This window comes from Rhipicephalus microplus, chromosome 1, assembly GCF_043290135.1.
Source record: "Rhipicephalus microplus isolate Deutch F79 chromosome 1, USDA_Rmic, whole genome shotgun sequence".
Taxonomy (NCBI): Eukaryota; Metazoa; Arthropoda; class Arachnida; order Ixodida; family Ixodidae; genus Rhipicephalus; species Rhipicephalus microplus.
Window position 1 is genome coordinate 209,652,790 of NC_134700.1, and position 27,589 is coordinate 209,680,378.

General features: G+C 44.4%; 1 protein-coding gene across 5 annotated transcripts in view; it reads left to right on the forward strand.

Annotated features, from left to right (window-relative positions):
- Positions 1-27,589, forward strand: part of dlg1 (MAGUK family member discs large 1) — a 327,017-nt gene that overhangs the window by 294,089 nt on the left and 5,339 nt on the right. For 4 of the 5 annotated variants that reach the window (XM_075891144.1, XM_075891142.1, XM_075891143.1 and 1 more), the window contains 11 exons: positions 8,123-8,222; positions 11,509-11,685; positions 13,965-14,037; positions 14,180-14,279; positions 14,605-14,625; positions 15,566-15,613; positions 16,246-16,296; positions 22,550-22,651; positions 23,701-23,873; positions 25,332-25,441; positions 27,421-27,512. In XM_075891144.1, the coding sequence (XP_075747259.1) occupies positions 8,123-8,222; positions 11,509-11,685; positions 13,965-14,037; positions 14,180-14,279; positions 14,605-14,625; positions 15,566-15,613; positions 16,246-16,296; positions 22,550-22,651; positions 23,701-23,873; positions 25,332-25,441; positions 27,421-27,512 (1,047 nt within the window). The remainder of the gene's footprint in view (positions 1-8,122; positions 8,223-11,508; positions 11,686-13,964; positions 14,038-14,179; positions 14,280-14,604; positions 14,626-15,565; positions 15,614-16,245; positions 16,297-22,549; positions 22,652-23,700; positions 23,874-25,331; positions 25,442-27,420; positions 27,513-27,589) is intronic. The other variant, XM_075891145.1, reaches the window with a different exon arrangement.

Below are 27,589 nucleotides of genomic sequence, written 5' to 3' on the forward strand. Positions count from 1 at the left end.
AGGACAGTCTCCGTTTGCAAAAAGGGGCGCGCTTTTCAGACACTGTGAAGTAACAACTGAGATGCTTTTTCGCGTTAATGTGTACCTGTGAGTACGCCTCGTGCGTTATTTGTGCGTGAGAAACGCGGGGCATGTTTCGATCTGCTTGCTATTTTTCGCGTGACCTTTCAATTTGTTGCTATCGCGTTCATTGATTCGCCTTGATTGATATGTGGGGTTTAACGTCCCAAAACCATCATATAATTATGAGAGATGCCGTAGTGGAGGGCTCCGGAAATTTCGATCACCTGGGGTTCTTTAACGTAAGCCCAAATTTGAGCACGCGGACCTACAACATTTCCGCCTCCATCGGAAATGCAGCCGGGATTCGATCTCGCGACATTGCTTCGCCTTTGCGGCAAATCTGTGACTTTTTGCTGCTACCACGGGTACATTTGCGAGATAGTCCTGCGTGCTGCTTTTAGTATACGACGCCATCCTGCGTTTAAACTTGTGCTTTTGTTAATGCTCAATTTCCTTTGCTAACTTTTAAATGAATACACTACTCCCCTTTAGGTGGGCTAGCGAACGCTGCCTGTAAGACAGACAGAATGGCACAGCAACCTTTCAGTCGAGTTGTAAACTGTAAAAGACGAGCACGTCGCGCACTCCTGGACACTTTGTGCGAATGGTCACGCCTTTTTTTTTTTTTTGCCCCCCCCCCCCCAAAAAAAAAAAATGTAACCCGGAGCCTACGGTCAACACGCAGAACACTTATTCGCAAAAAGCCGCATACGTATACCTCACAAAACACCTGCTTTTGAACAAACTCATTTTCTTTATTTATTTTTTTTTCGCATTTGTTACTCGCCTCGAAGCGCTAGTTTCGCGCTTCTGAGTTCCGGCCTTATCTTTGTACTATACGTTTTACCTTCGCTACGGTAACGAGTTTTCAACGAGCAAATGTCGTCCATTAGCTTGCCGTTGCTTTCCCTTGTCATTTTTCTCTCAGTACCGTATCGCGTGCTGCATGCAACAACAACAAAAATCGTTTGTCATCAGGAAGACGCAGGTCGCTAAAATTAATCGTCTGTGCGTAATACCCCGTTTTTCATAATCAGTTAAAGTACGTTGCACGATTTAATATTAATTAGACATCAAACTTCCTCGTAGAATGTTTCGCGAAGTACCGCATCCAATCCTGGCTCTGTGGAAGTTTCGTCTGCGTTTTCGCTGACATCGGTGCAGCGTAACTTGAATTAAATCACGACATGGTGATTTCATAATTCTTGGGATTTCTTTCGGTCCAAATCAACGATGTGGATACTGATAAAAGCCGTATAAAGGAGGGCCTGGACTATTTTTAACGCGCGCCTGAATCTAAGCACGCGGGCCCCCGGCGTTTTGCGTCCATCGAAATGCGGTTGCCGCGGCCGGGATTCGATCCCGGGACCTTCGGATCAGCAGTGCAACACCACAACCACTAGACCCCCGTAGCGGGTGACTTGTTGACGCTCGCGCCTGAAGTAATCGTCGGACAGCTATAAACTCTTTAGAGAACGTATATACGCTGTTTCACTAGATATAAGGTATACGTTATCGTTAAGTTATCTCACGGTACCGTTTTCTCCCTCGTTAGTGTTCTCTTCGCAGGACACTTTCCTGATCTTACCATGGCGTCCGCGTCCTTGATTAACCACTCGTTTGTTACAGTGAATGCTGATAAAGTCGGGCGTTAGAAGGCAACGCCAGCTACGTTAAGGTTCCTTACTGGTTTAAATATCGCAATTGATAATATGTGAAACGTCGTTCATTGTAGTCAGAACCAGTTCGATCTACCATTGTAAGGACGCTCTGTATAGCATAGAAAGCTTTGCTTTATCGATACCTTGATGGAGTCGCTTTTATGCGGAGTGGATTCTTTCAAAATTATTTAGTCTCCTTTATCGGGAATATAAAGGAAAGTAGATAGGGAGGTCTTCGACGGCGGCGAGTTAATGGAGTTTTCGACTCATTAAGTTAGCTTTGGTTTGGAACGTGTTTTGTTAGCGAGTACCGTCGGTGAAAAATGGTGCAACGACTTGTGCTTGATTCCGAACAGCGCAGGCGCGCGACCATGCCAGAGTCAACGCGTGCGTGAACTGGACTTTTAGAGATTTAAATACATTTAGGTCATTGTATAGGAGGCGTAGATATATTTTATACTGCAACCTAAAGTTTAGTTTTAATTAACAAAGGCAGTGACAACCGAATACGTATAGTGTGAAGTTTAGTGTTTCTTATCCTTCGATAGTTTTAAAACGTGGCACTCCAATAAAACAAATGTTTCTGCGCTTTTTCCGGTTTACTTGCATGGGTCTTTAAAGATTATGTACATTTGATGCAGGGACAGCGTATACGGTGAAAACCTCTCATTTATATATATATATATATATATATATATATATATATATATATATATATATATATATATATATATATATATATATATGTATATATATACACAAGTAGATCCTCCGTGAGCGGTCACAACGTGGTTTATTTCGACGTTTCGGCCTAGAGTCTGCCCTTCATCAGGATGAAGGCCATCAGGATGAAGGCCAGACTCTAGGCCGAAACGTCGAAATAAACCACGTGACCGCTCATGGAGGATCTACTTGACTACTTGCAACGCTACATGACTTCTAGACCACCATGCATATATATATATATATATATATAAATATATATATATATATATATATATATATATATATATATATATATATATATATATATATATATATATATATATATATATATATATATATATATATATATATATATATATATACTGCGCCCACAACAAGCTATAGCTTGTTGTGGGCGCAGTTGACGTATTTATAGGGCCCAAACAGCTGTTTCTTTTTCTCGAGAAGTTCGATAGCTGCCGTATCCGTGAAAGCTACATTACATACGTAGCTCTCATAATCTAATTGTGTAGGCAGGAAATGAAAGTGTCAGGCTGCGAGTGTATACGCATGATAGGCGCCGGAAAGACGGCAGAGCAATGGACATTGTGGTGACGCCACGCCGTATTTTCTGCACTAACCAGCCATGACTTCACTAATTTTGGCGGCGCTCGCATGGCGAGACTTCCTTGTTCATTAAAAAAAATACATGATACTACGAAAAAAAAAACAGGCGAAAGAAAATATTTACTTTTGTCAGTTTTGAGAAAGCTTTCGTGGCTTCAGTTTGGACGTAACGCGGCAGGATAACAAAGTGGAATCCGTGACGTCTTGCGTCAAAATCGTTGCGAAATGTAGTAGACAGAGGACAGTCTTTTATGTTTTCTGGTGCTTATAGTTAACCCTTTATCGACCGATATTTTTTTTATATATAAATAGACCCAATATCAGAACTCCGTTGGACATAAAACGTTCTAGGGAGGCACATTCTCGCTTCGTCTGGGAACATAACCTCCAAATAAATGTTTCAGTCTGTAGCCGGTATTTCAACATACACATTAACCGGCCAGATTAGAGGCATTGCGTGCCAATAGAGAAGAAATTCGCGTTTATTGTGGAGCCAACTTTCCGAAACTTTTGCTGTTGGGAGTACATTACTATATAGTATATACCGTTAACTTGGCTTAGGAGAGTGTTCATGATTAGGATGGGTAACCGCAAAAACACACGAGAAATTTCAAGTGCTGTATCTTTTTGTGTCGCGTGTGTTCTTGCGTGTACTTTTCTTAGGCGTCAACTTGGCCTATAGAGTTCCTCCTTGGTGTCCTTTCTAACTGGAATCAACAGCAGCGTATACATTCCTGCCGCTCTTAGCGCTTACGGGCTTCGCATCGTCCTTTATTTTTGTTGACTGCCCATAGCTGTTGTCGCGGTCATAGTCGTGCCCGCTGTTCGCGCCTTGCCTCTCGTTTTGGCGTCGTTAGTGCATGCTTCTCAGCCTTAATGGCGCGTTCAATTTTTTCATAACAAACCGTCTCCTAGCGACGGCTGTCATTGCAACGGCAGGCAGCTCGCCGCGCTCTTTCTATATATACACTCTTTCTGACACGAACACCTGTTGTGTGTTTGGATCATTTCATGGCGCATTGCAAACGCCTCCATGTTAGACTTTATTGGCAAAACCGTGCACATCTGTTTCCACGCACCGTTCTGAACGAAACATCCGAGTGATTTGAGCGTTCTGTTTCTTCCGTCACTATTGCGGCCGTAGCTCTGTTGTGCCGATAACGATAGTTATAGCGCGAGAACAAAACGACGACACAGAGACAAGAAGGACACGAAAGACACTTGTCTCTGTGTCGTCGTTTTGTTCTCGCGCTATTACTATCCTCATGCCATACCAACTACTAGCCCAAGCTGCTACACTTCTGTTGTGCCGCTGAGCACGAGGGCCCGGGTTCAACTAACGGTCGCGAAGGAGACAGTTCAAAAACGATCGTTCACTGTTCTTTCGCGTCACGTCAAGTCTCTTTGGGGGTCACACGACTCTACGAAGAGAGTGTATAGTGTTACGTGGCTAGCCAATATGCACAAGAAAGGGCGTTTTTTTTTTTTTCCTGCGGCGTCGTTCATAACGTGCCACTATGCAATTTCAGGACGGGAATCCTCATAATTTAAATTTTAGCCGATCGATCGTGAACTCTTGATGTGAAGGACTGCACTGCGACTGTGTGCCCAAGAAAGTATGTCAGTAGTGCTGTGTATACTGGTGGTGCTGTGTATACTGCCCGCGGGCACTGTGGTTAGCTCATTTTGCTTACGTAGTTGACTGCGTTCTTTTGTATAAACATTCCCGACGTCCGCCGTAGCTTAGGTTCTTCATGCATAAACGTCGACGTACAGTTGACAGCGTACTTGTATACAATACCGCCAGAAAATAACGTGTTCTACAGGATCATTTTTGGCTGCAGGGCACGTTAATTAGGGATCCGGCGTTCCCTTCGTCGTGCTCGCCCTCATTTGTCAAGCGTTGTTCGGGGGGGGGGGGGGGGTATACAATAGGTGTCTGTGTACATGTGTATCAGATGCTTGCCCCTATACCACGTTACGAAACGCGCCAGCCTATACTGGAAGCCGCGGCTGCCGTTAGCACTATAGGATCTCCCCTTTTATTTCTCCCTGACAAATGACGGTCAAATTAGCCACGCCGGATCGTTATCTACAGTTTGCCGATAAGTTGTGTTGTCTGCAGCCACATTCGATCTGTTTGTAGTTATGTTTGCTTTTCAAATATGGGAGCTTACAAAAAGCATGCTCACGTGCATATGTAATAGAAAACTGCAACAAAGCTTCATTGTCACTCATGGAAAAGAAAAAATGTCAGCAGCGCCGCAATGCGAATGAAGCTTATCAAAAACAAAAGGGGCCGTTAAAAAACGCTGTTTTTTGTTTTGTTTTTTCGAGGATGGTTTTCGCTGACGCCCAAAAATGGCTTTGCGGACTCCCTGGAGTCCCTGGGTGAACCGCCATTTCACAGCCTCTGCCTTAGATGATCGCAGCCACCGCGAGCCGGAGGAAAGTTTAAGCGGAAGCACAGGGAGGTTAGCCCGTTCTTAGACCGGCTGGCTATCCTGTGCTGGGGAAAGGGGAAAGCGAATAACAGATGATAAAAAGAAATGTTGCGAAGGGAAAGAGAGAGAAATTACGAAAAAATTGCGACAGAGGAAAGGCAACATTAAAGAGTATAAGACACTAAAGTGTGTCTCTAAGGCCAGTTGTCCGCAAAAAGCGCAGTAAAGCTTTCAAAGCCTTCTGGGATGAGGATGCACTCGGCCAATGACCCAGAATCTTTTGTTTCGACAAAGGCCGATCATCCAGGCTATCCAGAACTGCAGTCAGTTCTTGTCTTGGCGCGTTGAAATGGGTGCACTCACATAGAGGGTGTGCGATGGTTTCTTCGCAGCTGCAGTAAGTACATGTAGAAGAGCTGGCCATTCCAATGAGATAGGAGTGTGCGTTCGCGAAGGCCACTCCAAGCCACAGGCGGCATAGAAGTGTTTCCTCAGCTCCAGATATCCCTGAAGGAAGATAAAAAAGATGAAGTTGCGACATTTTGTGTGTTCTTTATGAGCTGCATGGTGGAGGCCTTAGTTATTTATTTTTTTGCGCCAGCGTGGTTCCTCTCTGTGTGCCTGAATTTTTTTTTAATTTTATCACAGCTCCTATTATGTGCTGTACATTCTTTCTCGGCTGCACTTGCCTTCCCGTAATTTGGTACCCACCGTGTAGCAGACAACCGCAGTTATCTGCGCCACGCGTTGCATGTGCTTCTCAGCTCCATTTTTGTAATTGGTTTGTTTATTTTCCGCTGAGTGAGCTACCGCTAATGAGGAAGTACAACACGCGCGCAATAATATCTCGGGAATCCTGCACGACAGCAGACCGCGAGTATACATTAAGGCTTGCTCTTGTGGTACCAATCCCGAAGCGTGGTTCAAGTTTGACAAAATGAGAGCCTAACTATGGCCGCCCTAAAACTAGAACTTGTTCTCTTCTCCGTGTGTGTTCCTGTAATAACCGGAATATTGTTCTTGAATCACTTTAGTCGCGCTATATATGCCGAGAGTAATGTATTCATTCTGCATGCCCCTTATGCACGAGATTTAGTTGGAACCGTTTCGCAATCTTCAGCTGATTATTTGCGCATACCTTTTTTCTCCGCGCGCAGGGGCGGTTTGTCCAGCTGTTGGGGTTCCAATATGAATATGGTATAGGGCGCCTAATCAACGGTTACTGAATTGAAGCAAGAGTTAAAAAGTTATTTCCATGTATTTACTAGACCGATCCGTAGTGTGTTGGGCTGACTTATACAGGGTGTGCCAGGTAGCTTTATCCAGAGTTTAAAAATATGCCGGCACACGCAATTACGGCGCGACAAAAAGCATGTTGCTCACTGTTGCCTGGAGTTAGACTATTTTTTGTGTTTTCAAATATTGTTTATTTAGATCTGTTTAATTCACTAACGTTTCAAGGAACGAACATGGATAAAAAATTTTCAATGAAAGAGTTGTAGGTCGGTTTGCAACCGTCCGTCCGTTCGCGCGACCATCCGTGCGTCCATTCATGCGTCCGTCCGCCTGTCCGTGCATCGGTCCGTGACTGTTCGTCCTTGCGTCCTTCAAGTGGACACTCCAAGTACCGCCATCTCGCATCCTCTGTGGCACATACCCGCTCCGCACGTCCGTCCATCTGTCTGCCTGTCTGTCTGTACGTTCGTCCGCGCGTCTATCTAGTGAACATTCAAAATACCGCCATCTCGCATCCCCTGTGGCACATACCCGCTCTAGAGCGGGTATGTGCCACCGGTGGCTACATGCACCAACGGAGGATGGACCATAAGAGCTTCGCCCCTAAAAGCAAACGCGGAAGTGCGTAACTTCTTTACACACGCATTTCCCATCTGATCAAATCGTGGTTGCGGTGGCTGGCATCGCAGCGCACGCTAAGCAAATGTCGGGCAATGATCATTATTCGCCGACTTCAACCGCCCGTCATAACTCTCGAACTGCAGAGTGGAAAGTATACCCTCTGTTTAACACTATTTTTTTCCAACAGGCGTCGGTTCGGTGATCATTTGTTGTGAAAGTTGCGGCAAATATCTCGATTAAAATTGCTCGTGTTATGCTTCTAATTCGGAGCAAGTCACGACTGGCTCGTACGACGCGAAAAAGGATTCCTCGTCGCGAGCATTCTCGGGATTATAAGATAACGCTTTTGTTCCGGCTGCCTCGCACGCCCTTCTTTTTTATTTTATTTTTTTTAGTAAGAGAACACTTGCCTCGATTTTCGAAATCGGGTGGTAAGATACTAATAAATATAATGACGGATCTGCTCGTGAACTTTTTTATCCCGCATTATAATGCGTCAGCGGGTTTGCCTTGGGGCCCAGCCTCCTCCCCCGGAATTCTCATAGGGGAGGGTGTTTCGCCGTAAAAAAAAATACTGAAAAAATGTGTTTTTTTAAAACAGTAAAGGTTTTCAGCTAGTGCCCCCTCCCCGAAAAAAAGTCGCTGGGTACGGGCCTACCATGCCTTACGTCCGTCGTTTGAAACGTGCAGTATCGATTTTTTTTTTAATGCTATACTTTAACTGTCCTAATCCGGTTGTTTCTTCTTTGTTTTTTTTTTCTGCAGAGTACAACAGATTTGAAGCCAAAATCCACGACCTGAGGGAGCAGATGCTGAACACAACGGGCAGCCTAAGGACTTCTCAGAAGCGGTCGCTTTACGTCAGGTACATTTCACGCGCACTTGCCGTAGTAGTTTGGATGCTGGCGTGGCGCTGCCAAGTGGTAAGACGCGGGTTCGACTCCCGGCCACAGCAGCAGCCCATCCATGGAGGCGAAATGCAAACATACCGCCGCCTAAGCCACAGGCCCGACCCCTGTGGCTTAGGCGGTGGCACGCGCCCTGGATACGAGGGCTTTTTGACCCTCCAAGGCCGAGCGGCCGAGCAGGACAGCCTCCCAGCTCTCTCGGGTAGGGGGTGAAGGGGAAGTGATTGGGGGGACCGCCGGGTTAGATGGGCATGCCCACACCATGTGGAAAGTATCCGCAAGCGGATGATCACACTGTGGGCATTCCTCTGAGAAAGCCGGATTGAAATGCCGAAGTATTGCCCGTCGCAATACTGTGTTGGTGTAAAGGCCTAACAGCCAGTGCTCGTCCGCCATATTTAGGCCCGTCGCCGGGGGTGGAAATCGGAGCCTGTTCGAGCTAAAGCCACCCCTTTAACTACATTTTAAACAGGTGTATTTTTTTTTTCATGCCTTGAGTGGGGACTAGTCGAACGTGTCATAGTTAACCTGCTTGTCTGTTGCACATTGACTTATGTCGCAGTAAGATGGCGCCTTCGGACCATGCGCTCACCCGGCAAAACAAAAGTAGTTACACACATCACCACTGATTTAAAGAAATTCGCGCAGATTTTCTACGTTTGTCAGGGTTGGCCCCGCTGTTATGCGCGATGTGTCGGGCTCGGCGTTCACCGTATAAGCTCGTTGGGCGGAGAGCGCGGCTCTCTCGCTCTGCACATGAGTGTACGGCACTGTACTTGGATTACGGAATGCAAATTAAAGAACAGCCGGTTCTCAAATTCAATCTGCTTACGCCCGCTATCATATCGTGGCTGTGGCACATAGATCCCCGGAGTTTAATTTACTCTTACGCGTGGTTTGCTCTTGCAAGGAGCGCACATAATCGTTTTTTTATCGTACGTGAAGCAAGCCACCTTGGGCTGTAGAACGAATGTTTCCTCATTTTTGTATGTCGCGACACGACTAAATAAGGTCACTAAACGTCAAAGGCACCAACCTAAACGTTTGTTATAAGTATGCGTACGCCGTAGCACTGTTCTTTTAGTTGTGAAATGTAGAAAAATGGCGAGGCTGCAGTCCGTTGTAGCCAATTAGAACAGTCTATAATCAGGAATTGATGTCGTGGCCCCTTTGGGTGCACATACAGGCTACAGGGTGTCAGTTAAGCGCACGTCGCCGCGTAACCCTCCGCGAAACCCTCCGCGAAACCCCCTTGCGTAACCCTCACATAAGCGGTCTATGCGCCGCATCTGGGAAACTTCTTAAGATTACGCTGAGGCTATTACTACAGTGTAACAGAATTACTGCATGCTTCAACGGTGTTATCGATTGCGTTTTTTTTTTCCTTCGCGAACGCCGGAAGGTTTTCGTGGACGTAATCATATCTTTGACTTAACGCTCGCCTTCGCCTACCCTACAGGAAGCTGTCACCGCTGCTTCGCATAGTGTGAAGGAGCTACTCGTTACCGTGCGCCTCGGGTCACTGCTTGCTGTTCCTCGTCGCCGGACATTGGCGCTTACTCACTGCATTCGCATATACGAGCGCGCAGCATCTGTTCCGCTACAAAGACGACTTAGTTAGGCGTGCAAGGAAAGTTCTGGGAAACTATCCTAACTTAATTATCTCGCGCTACTCCGAAATCACGTGGAGGCAGGTCTGAAGTTCAAGTCCATTTTAAGCGCCAGGGATCCCGCGCCGCGCCGGCGTTGTCGTGTTTACAGCTTTGCGTCGGGCGTTGCAAAATTTTCGGATGTAATTTCTCCTCTGCGAGTAGCGGGCGCGCGTTTGGTAACTTAACAGAGGGGAGCTTTTCTGCAGCACTTTGATGGCGCTAATCTGTCTCGGTGGTTGCAGGTAAGCGCACCTGCGCCGTCGTCTAAACGGCGGGGTATGTGGGGGGGGGGGGGGGGGGAAGGGAGGGGGCACTCGCTCGCTCTCACAGCCACATGAAAAAATCTAAATGGCGCGTTTTCTGTGGTGTGAGTTTCAGTGTTGTGAGGAGTAGGTGCTGTATCAGTATGCACTGATGGAACTTTGTTAGTATTCTCTGTAGGCCTGGTCACGTAGTTTAAAAGTTTAAAAGCTTATTACGAATAATCGATACGCGAAATGTTGCGGTATAGCCTTGTTTCCTCACGCATGCTTGGCCGTGCCCCGGTTAGTGTAGCACTGTTGAAGCCTCGGAGCACGTCTCGTAAGTAACCGTCGAAAAGTTCCGTCATACGAGATTAAATCCGACGATATTCGCGGAAAAGCGCACTTACGGATTCCAGCATGACGAGTATCGCCCAATCGCCTCACCGTAGCTTTGTAACTCAGCTAACCTGAAAGAAATTATTCAGCTACTCTCACCTCAGCATTCGCGCTATACGTGAGATAATCTGCCAGGGCGTGCTAATACGCAACTCACTCGTGCGGGAAGAAGCTTTCTGATAATTTGGACTATGAATGCGCCGTATTTTTTTTTTTAGGGGCGAAGCTCCTTAGGGCGTGGGCTGTGCGTCCCCTGTAGCCTCTATGTAGCCACCTCTAGTTTAGTTCTTGCAGTGTTCACTAGATGGCGGTACCGTCCCCTGCATGTAGCCACCTCTAGTTTAGTTCTTGCAGTGTTCACTAGATGGCGGTACCGTCTCCTGTATGTAGCCACCTCTCGTTTAGTTCTTGTAGTGTTTACTAGATGGTGGTACTTGTAGCTGATGATGAAAAGATGCAAGATGTTATAAACTAGAAAGCGGTACTTGTAGTTGATTAAAGACGCGAGATCTTATAAAATAGGAATGATGTCACATATGGCGCGTGTCATTGGTTGAAGGCAATCGTTCGATTTAGTGCGGCGACGTACGCTAGGGGGAGCGATGTAATAAAATCGAGTGGGCAAAATATACAGAGGATTCATGGTTTACCAGGTTTACCTCCGGAGCTTCGCCCACTCATCATCATTCACTTCGTGGATATGGCGGAATTTTTTTTCTTGTAATTCGCCCCTGCTCTCCCTGCTACGAGTCACGGAAAAAATACCAAGTCCCCGCCTGTTGGCATTACGCTGTCTTCCTTGCATTGCCGTAATGCAATGCCGTGAAGCCAATTTGTGGTACAACTTTTACTTGGTCTCGAATTTCTCGCATATTTTGTGCGGTTTGTACGCGGGAAAAAACGCTTATCTCTTCACTTACTATCGTGCTTTCATGCTATTTGATACACAGAGCCCTCTTCGACTACGAGCCATCTCGCGACAGTGGGCTCCCCAGCCGAGGTCTGCCGTTCCGTTTCGGTGACATCTTGCACGTCATCAACGCAAGCGACGACGAGTGGTGGCAAGCGCGCAAGATTCTTCCCGATGGCCATGAAGACTTCATCGGCATCATTCCCAGCAAGCGCAGGTGCGGCACGGGAAACTTTCTATTCCATATTTGTTTCATTAACAAAAAGTCACAGTTTCGCCAAAAGAGCGAAGCAATGAATGCAATAGCAACATTTGCGAATGTTTTACGAAGCAAGGCTAGCATTTTTAGGAGCAATATTAATTGTAGTAAGCATGCACTTGTGGCACGGGAAACTTTCTATTCCATATTTGTTTCATTAACAAAAAGTCACAGTTTCGCCAAAAGAGCGAAGCAATGAATGCAATAGCAACATTTGCGAATGTTTTACGAAGCAAGGCTAGCATTTTTAGGAGCAATATTAATTGTAGTAAGCATGCACTTGTAAGTGACCGAGTTTTCTGCGACGCGGCCACAGTAGATCACCACAACAAGGCTCGTGTGTAGTGACGGGGTTGATATACGAAGTGAAGCTGGGCGTCAACTCATTTAGATCCGATCTCGGGTAACTCTACAAAACGCTGGTGTAAAAGAGGACACGGCTGCTCTAGGTAAACTTTTGGCACGGTTTTTTTTTTTTTTTTTCCTGTTGAGAGCGCAGCCCGTAGAAGTCTCCCGCCTGCTGTGGAGGCAGCAGGCGGGCGCTGATCGTTCCCGCGATAGCGCGGCAGCTACAAGAGCCCCTAACCCCCTCACCCCCTTGTTCGCTGGCAAGGCCAGTGCGCGCGCAGAGAGGAGCCCCGGCTGTAAAGGCGAAAGGCGATGTTCGCTCCCCAGAAAGAGGGGGCTAGGGCATCCTTGCTCCTCTATGTTACATATACATCTAAGTGAATAACGGTGGCGGCGACGGGGGGGAGGGGGGGGCAAAAACCAGCCGTGACTGTTCATATAATTGCTGTCGCAATAAAATAGTTCCGGTTTATTTCTGAGAAGGTCACGCTGACCTACTAGAAAAAGCGAGAAAGACAGAGAGAGCGGTCAATTCTTATGGCTCTTATTTTTTGCTTGAAGAGAACATATAACCATGTTGTTGTAAACTTGTTGCACTGCTGGGAGCATAAATTCGGTAAACGTGGTTCTGCAGCGCTAATTACGTTCACTCATAATAGATTTAGGTAGTACTTATTTTGCCGATTACAGAGTAACTGCTGAATGTATACTCAGCGTATAACCCAAGTTTTAATACTGCAGCAGTGGACTGACATGCTTTATACTGAAGTGTCCTAAATTAGTCTTCGCCACAAGATTAGCTTGTTGTGGGGCGAAGCCAAATTGATGTGCAGTGAAGCTTACTAAGAGTGGAAGGGGCGGCCCTGTGGCCTTCGTCGATTATGCCCGCGCTCATGGGCATAATTCACAGGGTAACAAGGAAAGGTCGACTAGATGCGCTGCTTTCTTGGGAAATTTCGATATTAAGGCCTAGTTCTTTTTCTGGAGAAGTGTGCTCTATTTAGCTGTTCGGTTTAATGAGATGGGTGAAAGCATCAGAAATGTGTTTGCCAGCCCATTTTTGAAAAGCGCACTATAGTGTGTAAATACAATCATAAGCCCACACGACCGAATGCTGCAGGGTTTCAGACACAATGGAGTGGTGATGCCTGCATGAACTACCCTTTCCCATCATTCTCTTTGAAAGTCACAAAAGGAGGGTGGGATTAAGGTGGATTTTTCCTCCCCCAAAGTCTTTACACTTACGTGTCTGGGCGCATCTGTGTGTGCACATTCAGAGACATCCACAAACATACATAAAGTAGAGATGACCCCCCTCCCTCTCCCCCCCTTCCCGATTCAAAAACGAATTTCTGGCTAGTTCACTCTCTGCACTTCATGAACATATTGCTGCAGCTGTTAGAGCACTGTACAATATTCATTGTTGCAGCTCTCACAGGATTTTACAACTTTTTTTTTTCTTTCACTCTTAAAGGGAGGTGTTTTGCTGAGCAACCAACCTACAGACATGTTAAGGAAGATTACGCTGAGGCAACAACTGTCAATTCTCCAGTATTAGCTAACTTTCATGTAAATATACTTCTTTGTAGAAATTACAAGTGAAACAGCTGTAAAATGGTAGCAGAATTGTCAGAGTTTGCACCAAGTTAAGTAAAAAAAGATGCCTGTCGTACTAAAACATGTGATGTCGATACTTCATAAGCCTGCTTAATAGATGTCTTGTCATGAATGGAACAAGCTGTTTTGTTACAGATGTATTTGTCATGATATTAGTACACTTGCCACTCTTTTGTTTAATAAGCACGCATTTTTACGGTGTGGCTACCTTTCACATGCGACATCTTACATATAATTCATGTATATGTATTTGTTTATTTTTCTATTTCCAGAGTGGAGAGGAGAGAGCGTGCGAGGCTTAAATCGGTCAAGTTTCAAGGAAAGAGCAGCTATAGTGACGGCAAGGCAAGTATTCGAATGCCGTCCTCAAATGGGTTTTTCGAAGGAAGCTTGTGAGACGTGTTTTAAATTTCATGCGAACTAAAGGCATCATGTTTTTCCTGCAAAGAGAAAAGAAGAAAGGTAATGCTTTTTTTACATTTTGCAGGGCACGCTAGAAAGGAAAAAGAAGAATTTCTCGTTTTCAAGAAAGTTCCCCTTCATGAAGAGCAAAGACAATAGCACAGAAGATGGAAGTGATGTTGAAAGTAAGCTCTTTCTTCCTTTGTTTCTTTATACATTAGGTTGCACATTATTAAGATTTAGCGAACCTTAGTACAATATACTCTCGGTAAATGGAACCTGAAGGGAACGGGAAAATATGTTCCATTTAACAGGAGTTCCATTTACTGAGAGGTGAACATGGGTGCAGAATACAAGCCCAAAAACCAAGTATTGCAGAGGCAATAGTTCCGTTTAAGCAGTAGTTCCATTTAACAGATTTTTGTTGAGAGTCTACTGCATTTGCCTATAATATGGCCATTGCTCCATATTTCACACAATACATTTCTTTTGTTTAACCTTTCTTTGTAGGGGACGGGTCTCCAACCAAAGGTAAGGGCACTGGGAAAATTTCATTTGCTTGTTTGCACTACTAGCTCTTTAATGCTTTGTTGTTGTGTCAACATTCTACTTGTACATTTAACTTTTTTTAACTGTATGTATAACCTCATTGTAGCATTTTGTGGTTAGCTGTAGGGAACTAGTAACATAGCCTGCTTTTCTCATTAATGCAGTGCACTGCTTAACACGATCAGTTGTATGATGCTGTTTTGTGTGCGTAGGACTGATTTTATTTTTTTATGGTATTTAATGTCCCTCGGTATGCAAACTTTTTAAGGTCCGCTGGACTGAAGCAAAATTTTAACACGTTTCTTATTTTCCATGAAGTGATTGGTTTCTCTTTTTCTTGTTTGAATGCACAGTTAGACATCTACATTACGACCACGGTAAAATCGATACTTCACTTTTATATCAAAACTTTGTTAAATTGAAATTCAATCTTTTATGTTACCTATAGTGGCCAAAGGAATGATTCTTACATTGGAAGTTTTAGAACATTTGACAAATACGGTAGCACACAAAAAAATCCTACTAACTTCAATTATATAACAATTTTTTGAAACCTGAGATTCGGGACCTTGATGTAACGCCGCGCCGGTGAAGCCTTCACAGCGATTATACAGCACGCGTGGAGCATGACTTCTGGCTGCAGTGAAGAGGATTTTTTGATAAGTTTAAAGAGCTTTTGCTTAAGCAAGTGAGGCCTTTTCGATTCCTTTCGCTGGCAACTTGTTTTTATATTTACAAAGTCTTCCTACCAGATAATAGCTACTTTTAAATTCGAGATCACTGTTGTTTACGCACTATTGTCTTATGTTCAGATAATGTCACAAATTATTCTCTCACATGGACTAACCACTATATTCACTTGGCTTTTTATTAAATGTTGTGCATGTGTGTTATGCTCAAACTGCTGTGTTTCAACTCACAGACACAGCAAACACATCCTACGCAAGTGATAGCGAAGCGAGCAGCACAAGTAAGTACCACACATTTCTGCATGCACAGTGTCGGGCTCCTTGTTACTTAAGCGCATCGTGATTGCATGTGTTACCTTTTCATTATAAGTGTTGCTGTACACTTTTGCTGAATGCTTGTGGCTCCTAGTTTGTATGCATCACATTTTTCTGCAGTGTGGTTTTGCTATTGTAGTTCATAACATTCGTTGACTTGCAAAACATAGAGAGGATTCTGGTGATGCAAGTACAAACCATGCAATAGATCACTTTTGTTTGTGCATTGGGAAGGAAAAGTCCAAAACACTGCTTTTTCGTCCTCTTGTTAGCCAATTAATAAATCTTGCAATGGGAGAACTGAAAATGAATCAAACACTTCACTTACATGTGCCCTGTAATGTGCCCTTCACTTACATTTACCTGTAATACAAATCATACTCCTTGATTTTATATTTTCAGCTTTGGTAAGCATCACAGTAAGCACATTGCCTTTTATCTGTGCGCATACCCTTGAATAAGTTTGTTATGACTTGGTGCATTTAATGCGGTACAACAAACACATTAAATGCACTTGTGCGATTTAATCCTCTCTGCAAGAAAACCGATTATTTCAAAATGTGCTTTTTCTTTCTGTTATTTCCTAACCCATCTACAGGAGGAATCGATGAGCCTGTTCTTTCTTATGAGGCAGTGGTGCAACAAGAAAGTGAGTATGACAGTGCCTTTTATTCTCATCCAACTGAGCAACTAGCCACCCAACGGGCCTTGGCCACTTTCATTCTGCTATCCTTGCTTGGCAGAACATAGCATCCGCAAGGTTAATTCATTGCTGTGGCTTTTAGCTTAGCTTGTGCGAACATTCGAGTGCTTCGAATATTCGAATGATTATTACTCTATGCGAATTCGCTTGGATTTGAGTTTGAATTGTTGAAAATTTCGAAGTATTCAAAATAAACAAATAGATGTTGGTTAGGTCTCATGTAACCCTTGTGAATGTGGTTTCACAGCAGTAAATAGGTACTAATCCGTAAAACCACCTATCTAGATGTATATTAGTTCATATGTAACCTTTTGTAAAGGCGTTCGCTGCAGTAAAGAATCGCTAAGCCATGAACACACCTGTTCAAAGGAAATACACACTGCTACGAAGTTTCACTTCATGGTTAAACATGGTTAATTTAACATATTGCTCTCGCATCAATTCATCATTTTTTAAGCTTAAAAGCTTGTTATACCAGCTTATATGCTCTAAGTACAGTAAATTTTAAAACTCACATATTTTACAGGTTGTCACTTGCATTCTACCAAAAGTCAAGTCCTGCTACTATTCAATTTCCACTTACTTTGAACCAAAAAGAATGGCATTTCCACAGGCTTTGTTTCAATTTAAATATATATATATTGTAATGAATTAATGAATCTGAATAACGGACGCTCTGCTGGCAATGAAGAAGACCACGATGATCGGTGGCTGCAGTAGTAGCTCGCGCACGCCGTTCGCCATTAGCCAGACCTGCCTGTTAAAGCTCATTTTTGCCAAGCTGCGTCTGAACCTTTCTCGACGTACAACACCTCTATTTTAAGTGGTGGAGGTGCTGGGTAGCGTCCGATTGCGAAGTTCCAGGTTGATGGGAACCCCGGCTCCAGAGCGCAGATCTAAAGAAGAGAAAAATTCGGCTCCCTGTAGGCAGTCCAAGGCATCGTCAATGCGTGGCAGCGGATAGACATCCTTGCGCGTGATTCGGTTGAGACGCCGGTAGTCCACGCAAAACCTGATGGATCCGCCCTTCTTCTTCACCAACACAACTGGAGAGGCCCAGGGACTGCTTGACGGTTCGATTATGCCACGTGTCAGCATGTCGTCAACCTGTTCATTGATGGCACGGCGTTCGGTAGTCGACACACGATATGGACGCTGCCGTATTGGCGTCTCTTGACCGGTATCTATACAGTGAACAACAGATGACGCTCGACCTAAGGAAGGCTGATTGTCGTCAAACGAGGCTCGAAAACGCTGTAGGAGCTTGATCAGCTGTTCCTGCTGCCCAGGGGTGAGGTTACAATCAATGGACTTGCGGAATACATCTATAGGTTCATTAGCGTCCGTTGCGGGTGTAATGGCACAAGTCGGTAAAAATGGCTTGTCTGGATAGATCGGGTCTTCGAAAATACAATTTAAGGTCTCAAGGCTTCCCAGACACTCGCCGCGTAGCAGGATGTACGGACATGCAGAAACGTTGCACGCATAAAGTACCTCCGAACCATTGGAAAAGTTGATGACGGCAAACGGGAGGACGATGGTTCGGTGTTGCACACTAGCTATAGTTGGCTGGAACAGGAGCGTCGAGTTAGTGGCAGCAGGAGAAAACACAGGCACTAGGACGGCGGACAACGGCGCGATGCGGACGTCAGCTGCGGCAAACACTTTGGAGGGACTGTGGTGGTCGATATCAAGGCACGGATTCGTCAACATGAGTTCAGCACGAGCGCAGTCGACGAGGGCCTGATGGGTAGAAAGGAAATCCCATCCTAGTATGACGTCGTAAGATGAACGTGGGAGAACAACAAAGTTGACGGCGTACCAAACATCTTGAATAAAAACGCGTGCTGTGCACTGAGCTGTCGGCGCGATGAAATGGGAGGTGGCTGTACGCAGAGCAAGATTCGTAAGCGGCGTTGTAACTTTTCTCAAATCGCGACACAGTTTTTCACTAATTACAGAAACGACGGCGCCTGTGTCGACAAGTGCACGTACAGCAACACCTTCTACTAGCACATCAATTTCGTTGGTCGGACAAAGAGGAGGTCTTGGAAAGTTCGACCACGACGCAGTTCTTGCCTCCGGAACTGCGGCTGTCAGTTTTCCTCTCGAGCGGGGCTCGTGCGCCGAAGCATCGGGGAGACCGATCGGCGACGGGGCGGTAATGACCGGCGAGAATCGACAGGGCGTCGTGGGGACAATGAGTCGGTGATAGGAGAAGATGGTCGCCGGGGATTCTGGGCAGCCTGGTAATTTGCAGAATTCCCGTGGTCTGGAGGCTGGAAGTTACGACGGCGACAGTAGCGTGCTATATGTCCCACGAAACCGCATGCGAAACATATGGGCCGATTATCCAAGGTGCGCCATGGGTTAACGACAGAAGGTGCAGGGGGCGAAACGGGATGGGGTGCCGTGTATGTAGGCAGCGTCGTAGGGTAGGAGGACCCGGTGCCCCTGTATGCGCCAGAGACAGGTGGGGCTGGGGGTCTAGCAACGACGGCAGCGTAGGTCAGCGGCGTAGGGACAGATGGCGATGGAGGCAGTGCCTGCGTGACCTGTGTCTCAATGACCTGGCGTAGACGTGGGTCTAACGATGTCACTGGCGCGGATGCTTCAACCACAAGAGAAAGCTGACGCGCAACTTCTTCACGAATGAACTGTTTGATGTGGGGCAGTAAGACGGTGTGATCAGCAGCGACATCGTGCACGAGAGCGGAAACTTCAGCCGTTTCAGCGTTTCCCAAACCGACCACCATGAAAGAGCTCCGAAGCTTCATAGGCCTTTGCTCTTACTTCCGGCGCTTCGTCCGCAATTTTGCGACGATCATCGCTCCTTTGACCAAGCTCCTCGCCGGCTCTAGAGACCTTTCCGCCTGGTCTGCCACCTGTGACGATTCTTTCAATGAACTGCGCCGCCTTCTCACGTCGCCGCCTATTCTGCGACACTACGACCCATCGGCACCCACAGAGATCCACACCGACGCTAGTGGTGTCGGGCTAGGCGCTATTCTTGCACAGAAGAAAGACGGCTTCCAAGAGTACATGGTTGCCTGCGCAAGCCGAACTCTTAGCAAAGCCGAAACCAACTATTCAGTCACTGAAAAGGAATGTCTCGCCATTATTTGGGCGATAGAGAAATTTCGACCTTACGTGTACGGGCGCCCTTTTGACGTCGTGACTGACCACCACCCCCTCTGCTGGTTGTCGTCACTGAAGGATCCAAGCGGTCGCCTCGCCCGATGGGCATTACGCCTCCAAGAATATAATATTCGCGTGGTCTATCGCTCCGGCCGGAAACATTCGGACGCAGACGCCCTATCTTGTTCGCCGCTACCCCCTGACCCGGACTGCTGCGAAAGTCTAACCTGTGATGCCACTGCCGTCACCATCGCCGAGATGCCATCTGAGCAACGCAAGGACCCATGGGTTGCTTCGGTTCTAGACATCCTGGCTGGGCGGACGGCTTCCCCCCCTTCTCGCACGTTGCGTCGGCAAGTCGAGCACTTCACCACTCGCGACGACGTGCTGTACCGACGCAACTACGCACCCGGTGGCGACGCAACTACGCACCCGGTGGACGTCAGTGGCTACTCGTGATTCCACGTCATCTGCGATCCGAAATTTGTTCCACGTTTCATGACGACCCCCAATGTGGCCACGCAGGTTTCTTGAAGACTTATTCTCGCATACGTCTCCGATATTACTGGCGTGGCATGTACCGTTTTATACGACAATACGTTCGGGCCTGCTCGACGTGCCAGAGACGAAAAACTCCCCCTTGTCACGCCAGCGGTACCTTGCTATCCTTACCATGCCCGTCCCGACCATTCGACCGCGTCGGCATCGATATCTACGGTCCCCTTCCCAACACCGCTGACGGTAACCGCTGGATCATAGTTGCCGTCGACCATCTCACGCGGTATGCCGAAACTTCCTTCCTTCCCTCGTCTACAGCAAAGGACGTTGCGACTTTCGTTCTTCACAACATCGTATTACGGCATGGAGCACCTCGGGAGTTACTGAGTGATCGTGGTCGCGTATTCTTGTCAGACGTCATCACAGCATTGCTGCGTGAGTGCCACGTCGTTCACCGCACTACAAGCGCCTATCATCCCCAGACCAATGGAATGACAGAGCGCTTCAACCGCACCCTTGGTGACATGCTGTCTATGTATATCTCGTCAGACCACTCAAATTGGGACCGAGTGCTCCCGTTTATCACGTTCGCTTATAATACCGCCCTTCAAAGCACTACTGGGTTCTCTCCTTTTTTCCTCCTTTACGGACGCGAACCTTCTTGCACTATGGACACCATCCTTTCGTACAAACCTGACTCCTCAGAGTCCACGACTTTGTCTCAAGCCGCTACATACGCTGAAGAATGCCGCCAACTGGCAAGATCATTCACAACTCAAGACCAAGGACGCCGAAAACACCACCATGACGCATCAAATAACACTACTTCCTACGATCCAGGTTCACTCGTCTGGCTGCATGTCCCTTCGGCTACACCTGGCCTTTCTACCAAGTTGGTCCCCAAGTATAACGGCCCATATCGTGTGCTACAAAAAACGTCACCGGTGAATTATCTCATCGAGCCACTGGAACCATCTTCTGACCAACGTCGTAGTGGCCAGGAAATTGTCCACGTCTCGAGACTTAAGCCCTGCTACGACTCTCCCGTGTTTACTTGTCCATAGGTCGCCAGGATGGCTCCTTATTTCGCGGGGAGTAATTGTAATGAATTAATGAATCTGAATAACGGACGCTCTGCTGGAAATGAAGAAGACGACGATGATCGGTGGCTGCAGTAGTAGCTCGCGCACGCCGTTCGCCATTAGCCAGACCTGCCTGTTAAAGCTCATTTTTGCCAAGCTGCGTCTGAACCTTTCTCGACGTACAACACCTCTATTTTAATATATATTGTGCAAGTTAGTAGGGTCATGACAAGTGTGCCCATCTTTATTTATATCATATGATATATACTATTCGAACTTGAATTGAGGGCGCAAATGTTTAAACGGGCGAACAAGACATGGAAAAACATCTTACATGTCTTCTTTGGCCCTGTTTAGAGATTTAAAATATGATTCGAATTTGATTAAAGATTATTCGACCGAAATCACTGTTCGCTTAGAATTCACTTGGAACCTAAAGTTCACTATTCGCACAAGCCTACTTTAAGGAGGTAAGGCACAGTAACAAAGCAGCCTAGTTAGTACTCATTCACGTTAGGGTGTGCAGAGTGCAGCTTTATAGTGAAGAGCGCGAAACCAAATGTTCACAAGAACGAGAGGCACAGAACGGCCACTAAATGTGTGCATTTTTTCACCAACTCACTGAATTTCAAGTTTTGTTAATCTATGGCTAAGCTTTTCCAATAAATCTGCTGGCATCGTTTCAAGCTGTTCTCATTCAAATTACGAGACATTGTGCTTGGTAGTCACACCCTAGTGATTTTATCAAAATCAACTTTAATCCTTCCATGCCTGAATTATGAAAGAGCCTAACAAAGTAAAAGTTGTTTCTTTTTGCCAACTTTAAATAGCAACCTTTAATTAATTTTGCAGTTAAATGATCTTAAATGCAACATCAATGCATACCTTTAGATACTGTTGCAAGTTCTTCATATGTCAAAGAAGCGATGACCTTGGAACAAAAAGCGTACTTCAGAACTACTTAACACGTTGTGTGGCGCACCTAGGGTGGATACGCACCAAATAAACAAAACTACTATTGAAGATGGAACTTACGTTACCCAGGCGAAAAAAAAAAAAAAACGAAGTGAGAGTTGTTGCATGTGCTTCGCACTTTCTGTCATCAGCTGCAAAACAGTTGGTTCTAGCATAGATTACTGTACACGAGACGGGGTTAGATTTTTCATTCTGAAAGCTATGTTCCGCATGAGTACTTGACAGCCAGCATTAAAGGCAGCACACATTTCTAGACTTGCTTGCTCAAATTTTTTTGGTATTTCACGAATTCGTGACACTCGGCTGTAAAGGGTTAAACATACTACTTTATCATGGCCTCAGTAATCCTTTAATATTGCTGCTATTCAAGATATTGATTGTATTTTTCTTTGATTTACGCATTTTATCTGTGGTGTCCTTTTCACTCAATTTGTTGTTCTTTCCTTATTACTCTATTTTTTCTTGATTTTGTGAACACTAAAGAAGGTCAATTTCTTGCTTTTCAGTTACATACACGCGACCCATAATAATCCTGGGACCTCTAAAAGACAGAATAAACGATGACTTGATATCGGAGTACCCTGAAAAATTTGGCTCCTGTGTTCCACGTAAGTACATCTCTATTCAAGTTCAAACAAAGCAGTACAAGCTTTATTTGATATAAAAGCTCATCATAGTTTCCGAGTAAAAGTGTGAGGCTCCTCATTTGCCATTGTATTTCTGTGCTGTTCTTTTACTACTCTCTATTTACACAATACATCCAAAACTCATGCTGTATCACTTTTCTGTACTGTTGGAAAAGCTGGACTAAAATTATTAGGTAATGGCCCCGCCACGGCGGTCTAGTGGCTAAGGTACTCGGCTGCTGATTCGCAGGTCGCGGGATCAAATCTCGGCTGTGCCGGCTGCATTTCCGATGGTGGCGGAAATGTTTTAGGCCCGCGTGCTCAGATTTGAGTGCACGTTAAAGAACCCCAGGTGGTCGAAATTGCCGGAGCCCTCCACTACGGCGTCTCTCATAATCATATAGTGGTTTTGGGACGTTAAACCCCACAAATCAATCAATTATTAGGTAATGATGGTTTTTAATGTGTTAAGCAGTAGCTTGCTGCTAATCAGCTGAGATTAGGTTTTGGGAATGCAAAATTGTAAGCTATATTGGTTAATGCTATGAGGCTTCTGAGCACTATGAGCATTCATAGCCTCCATGACTGGCCCATGTGGCAATCTACCTTAAAGCTCATGTGGGGACACATGCTGTATTGACATGAGCAGTAGCTGCAAAGTCACCATCTTGGATTGCACAGTCTTCGGGATTCGCTGGGGACAAAAAATCTATACTTACTGTAGGGAGGAGCCAAAGAAGGCTTAACTATGCACTCGTTGCTTCACAGTGCATAATACTATCTGAATTCACTTTCATTAGCACCTGACCGATGCCAAGTTCAGGAAATAACTAGCCATCTTGTGAGCAAATTTGTAGCCAACAACCATAATTGTGTGTTTGCACTTACAGTTTCCAATTCTGTTAGGCTCTTGCGGTTTCATGTTTCATACCTTCTGCGGCACTCTCGTGTACACCTTGACTTTTAGCCTATTTTCTATCTGTGTTGTTAGCAGATTTACAGATGTGTTTTTGTATATGCCGTGTTTGCAGACACAACCCGACCAAAGCGAGACTATGAAGTGGATGGACGGGATTACCACTTTGTGGCCTCAAGGGAACAGATGGAACGGGATATTCAGAACCACCTCTTTATCGAGGCTGGCCAATACAATGACAACCTCTATGGCACCAGCGTTGCCTCTGTTCGAGAAGTGTCCGAGAAGGTGTGCAAGCTGTTCATCCATCTACTCCCAAGACCAAGCTCTGCCTAAATATTGCTGAAGACAAACTATTTGTCAAGCAGTAGTTCTCATTTCATTTAGCAAATTTTTTCTGGCTTTCAGATGTCTTATTATCTGGTTGGACAGACATATGTTTGCAGTTTACTTAAAGCTTACTTTTGTTTTAGGAGGAACGTGGCAGTGAAAATTATTTTTGTAGATGCAGTGATGAAATTGTGCACGCAGATGTGATTTATTGTGCTGATATTGCAACAGAAATCGGTTTTGAGCCATGTATTGTAGTTTATGAGCTACTACAACACTTGATGGGCTCTCGTTGTCATTCCTAAATTAATTAACAAATTGTGAATTAGTTAGTTAAGATATTTGCATTGCATATTCAAAGGGGTCAATTTTATGCCATAAAGCTATTTTTTAATTTTTTAATATTCAATAATCACACAACAAATTTTTTATGTCATATTCTTATTGTCTTACTAAAAACATGTACAAAAAGTCTATTATAGATATAAGTATGACATGCAGACAAATATGGGCATCCTTACGGCACTCGCCAATGTCTCATAATCTAAGTGGAGAAAACATAATGGTTATATCTTTACTTGTTGAGGAATGGCACAGGGACGACTGACTGTAGCAGCTCAAAAAATGAAAGCTGAAAAAATGATACTCATAGAAAAAGGAGCTAGAAAGGTACGCAAATGGAACTCAGAAGGAAGTTGATTTTACTTTTCGTTGGAGATAGGTAGCTTCAAGCTCCGGTCTTTCCTCTTTACGATGATGCTGATATGGTGTCACTGTGCCAAGAGAAAGGTGCAGATTTGCATTTTCTAAAGCCCAATTTCCTCATAATTTTTGATGACAAAACACTAATAAAATGTTTTTTTCTCAACTTCTACTGCTTATTTGGGTCAATATGACATAAAACATCGTCTCAGGGTTGTAATAAAAAAATTTGAAAAAAATCAACATTTTGACCAAATTTACCACTCCCATTACCATTCCTATTACTTTAAAGGAAAACCTTGTTTTGAGAACAAGCTTTCCTATAGCATGCATAAGTATTTTTTTAATTGATATATATTAAAAGGAGAAGTATGATGTAATAAAAATAACGAGCTTTATGTGCACTTCCTCTAACTTGAAAGTTTATGGTACCAGATTGCATGAAACATCACCTAAAAACATCTGCAAATTGTGTAATTATTGTCCACAAGTGTTTTTTTTAGTCTTATGTTTGTTTTTCTTTTGTTGATGCTCATTTCCTGGTCCATGCACACATTCTTTGCTTTGTTTTGCATTATTTGCCTTCTACAGCTTTTTGGCGAAGCAGCCAACTTTATAAGGATATTTCGTTTGATTTTATGCTTATGTTACGAGTTACGTTGTCTAATAAGAGTTCTGGCTTCACTTTTTTTTTTCTTTTCTTTGTTCACATAGGGAAAACATTGCATTCTAGACGTAAGTGGCAATGCAATCAAAAGGCTTCAAGTGGCTGGCCTCGAACCCATCGCCATCTTCATCAAGCCAAAGTCAGTCGAGTCAATAATGTAAGTTTGCTGTCCTGAATATGGAAAACAAAATCCCCTAGCTATTTCTTCATACCTGCTTCACTGTGCAAACATTACGACTGCTCCACGACCTACTTTGTGGCCAAATCATGTGTAATGGCGCTCGGAAATGTTTGCCATCACGTTTCGTCTCCAATGCGTATCGGGCCATTCAAATATGCGATATGATTTAAGATTCTGCCAAGACATTGCCCATGGCATAAGTCTTGTTGATGAGATTGCTTCTCAGTGTTCAAAGTGCTGTGTAGCTATACATTCATTTATATAATGCCAATGAAAAAAATCTTTGGTTAGTTCTAGCAGTGTGTTCATTGCAATCTAGATGAAATTTTCCACCATTCAGCAGCATTTTCACCAGTGGGAAACCCTCATGGCAAAACCTCCGCTACTATTTCATACCACTGTTTGTACCATCAGAATGTATGTGCAAAACCATAATTTAGGTCGGTGAACTTTTAACAAATAACTATTGTGAGCAAACAAGTTATTTGCTTGCTTTAAATTATAAATTCATATGTGTGCAAAAAGCTGCAACCTGAATTCGCCTAACATGGCCTAAATTGCCATCATAAAACGGTCACGTCACATGCAAAGGGATGTAAGACTAGGTGAGCTGGTTAATTTTCATAGTTCGAGGCAGCAAAAAAAAAAACTGTACCCTCCTTTGCACGTCTTTAAACATATGAACCCACGTGACACCTTCACTTAACAGCATTTTGGTTAGTATATGCTATGTTTGACTACACAGTTTACATGAATAAACTAGAAGATGCCTCGAGAACCGTGGTTATCAGAAACATACAGGGAGTCATTATTTCCCCAAGCTAACAACAGTGTGGATGGTGGACTATTCTATTCCTCAAATAAAGAACACTGACAGTGACCATATAACTTATTTATTAGGTCACTTTTTGTAGCTATGGTGCCACATTAATTTGTTTTTAAGTGGTACTTAAATTAACAATAAAGGTATATGCCTTTAGTAAATTGCTCAGCAGTGGTAAAAAAACGTCAAGTCTCTTGCAAGGCACTGAGCGCAAGTTTACTGTGGTAAATTTGCAGCATTGGAACTATCAATCATTGCACTCATAAGGGGGTGTAAGGTCATGTCAAAATCAGTTTACTGCATTATGTTAGTTATAGTGATTGCAAGACAGAAATGCGCTTTGCAATTGCATCACGAACATTTGGAGTGCAGTCGGAACATACTGTTTTGGCACAAGTGTAGGATTTCTCATTAGTCTGGGCAATGTACACATTCATATCTGAATGCATGTGAGTTGCACTTAGAAGTGAGAAGAAAGAATGTTTTATATTTGTTATTTATTTGCAGGTACAAATAATAGCACAGTCCATCACCAGCTTCATGTGCTAGTTTAATTGGCAAGTCATTAAGCTTTCAGATGAATTGTGAAAAGACACTAAAAGAGAAACATCAAGTTGGTTTAGGTGGATATATTATTCTTTGAGAACTCGCTTGTCATTCATTTTTGCCGTGATAGGATCATGATTAGTAAAGGCAATGAGGATGTGAGCTTGTTTTTAATTTTGTTCCAAAACTTCAGCACATAAGTATCAGTGTGGCACAAAGAATTTCAAACAAGTCTTTTTTCGTGTGTTTCTCACAATGGCCATAGTATTTATGTAGGCCCTACTAGATGACATCAAAATCTGTGACGTTACAGCAATCTGGCACAGGAACTTCAAGGTGGTGTCGCTAGCTGTAATTTTTTCTTTTGCTTTGTAGTGCTTACGAAATGTCTTCTTGCTGTTAAGAGTTATCTTTTCGGAATCGTGAAATGACAATTTACTCCTACAAGAAAAATAATTTTTCTCTTTAGTGTCCCTTTAGCCTACTCTGATGCCTAGCAGTCGAAAAAAAAGAATGTTTCTTTTGAATTTAATTTGACAGCAATATTAACAAAAGCATTGGTTGACTTTGTGATATCTTCTTCCAGGGAAATGAACAAAAGGATAACAGATGAACAGGCACGAAAAACTTTTGAGCGAGCAGCAAAGCTTGAGCAGGAATTTGCTGAATATTTCACAGGTATGTTTGTTGTTGCACTATTATTTTGCTTAATGGTCCAGCCATAGCAACCACATTTTGATGGATATAAAGAAATG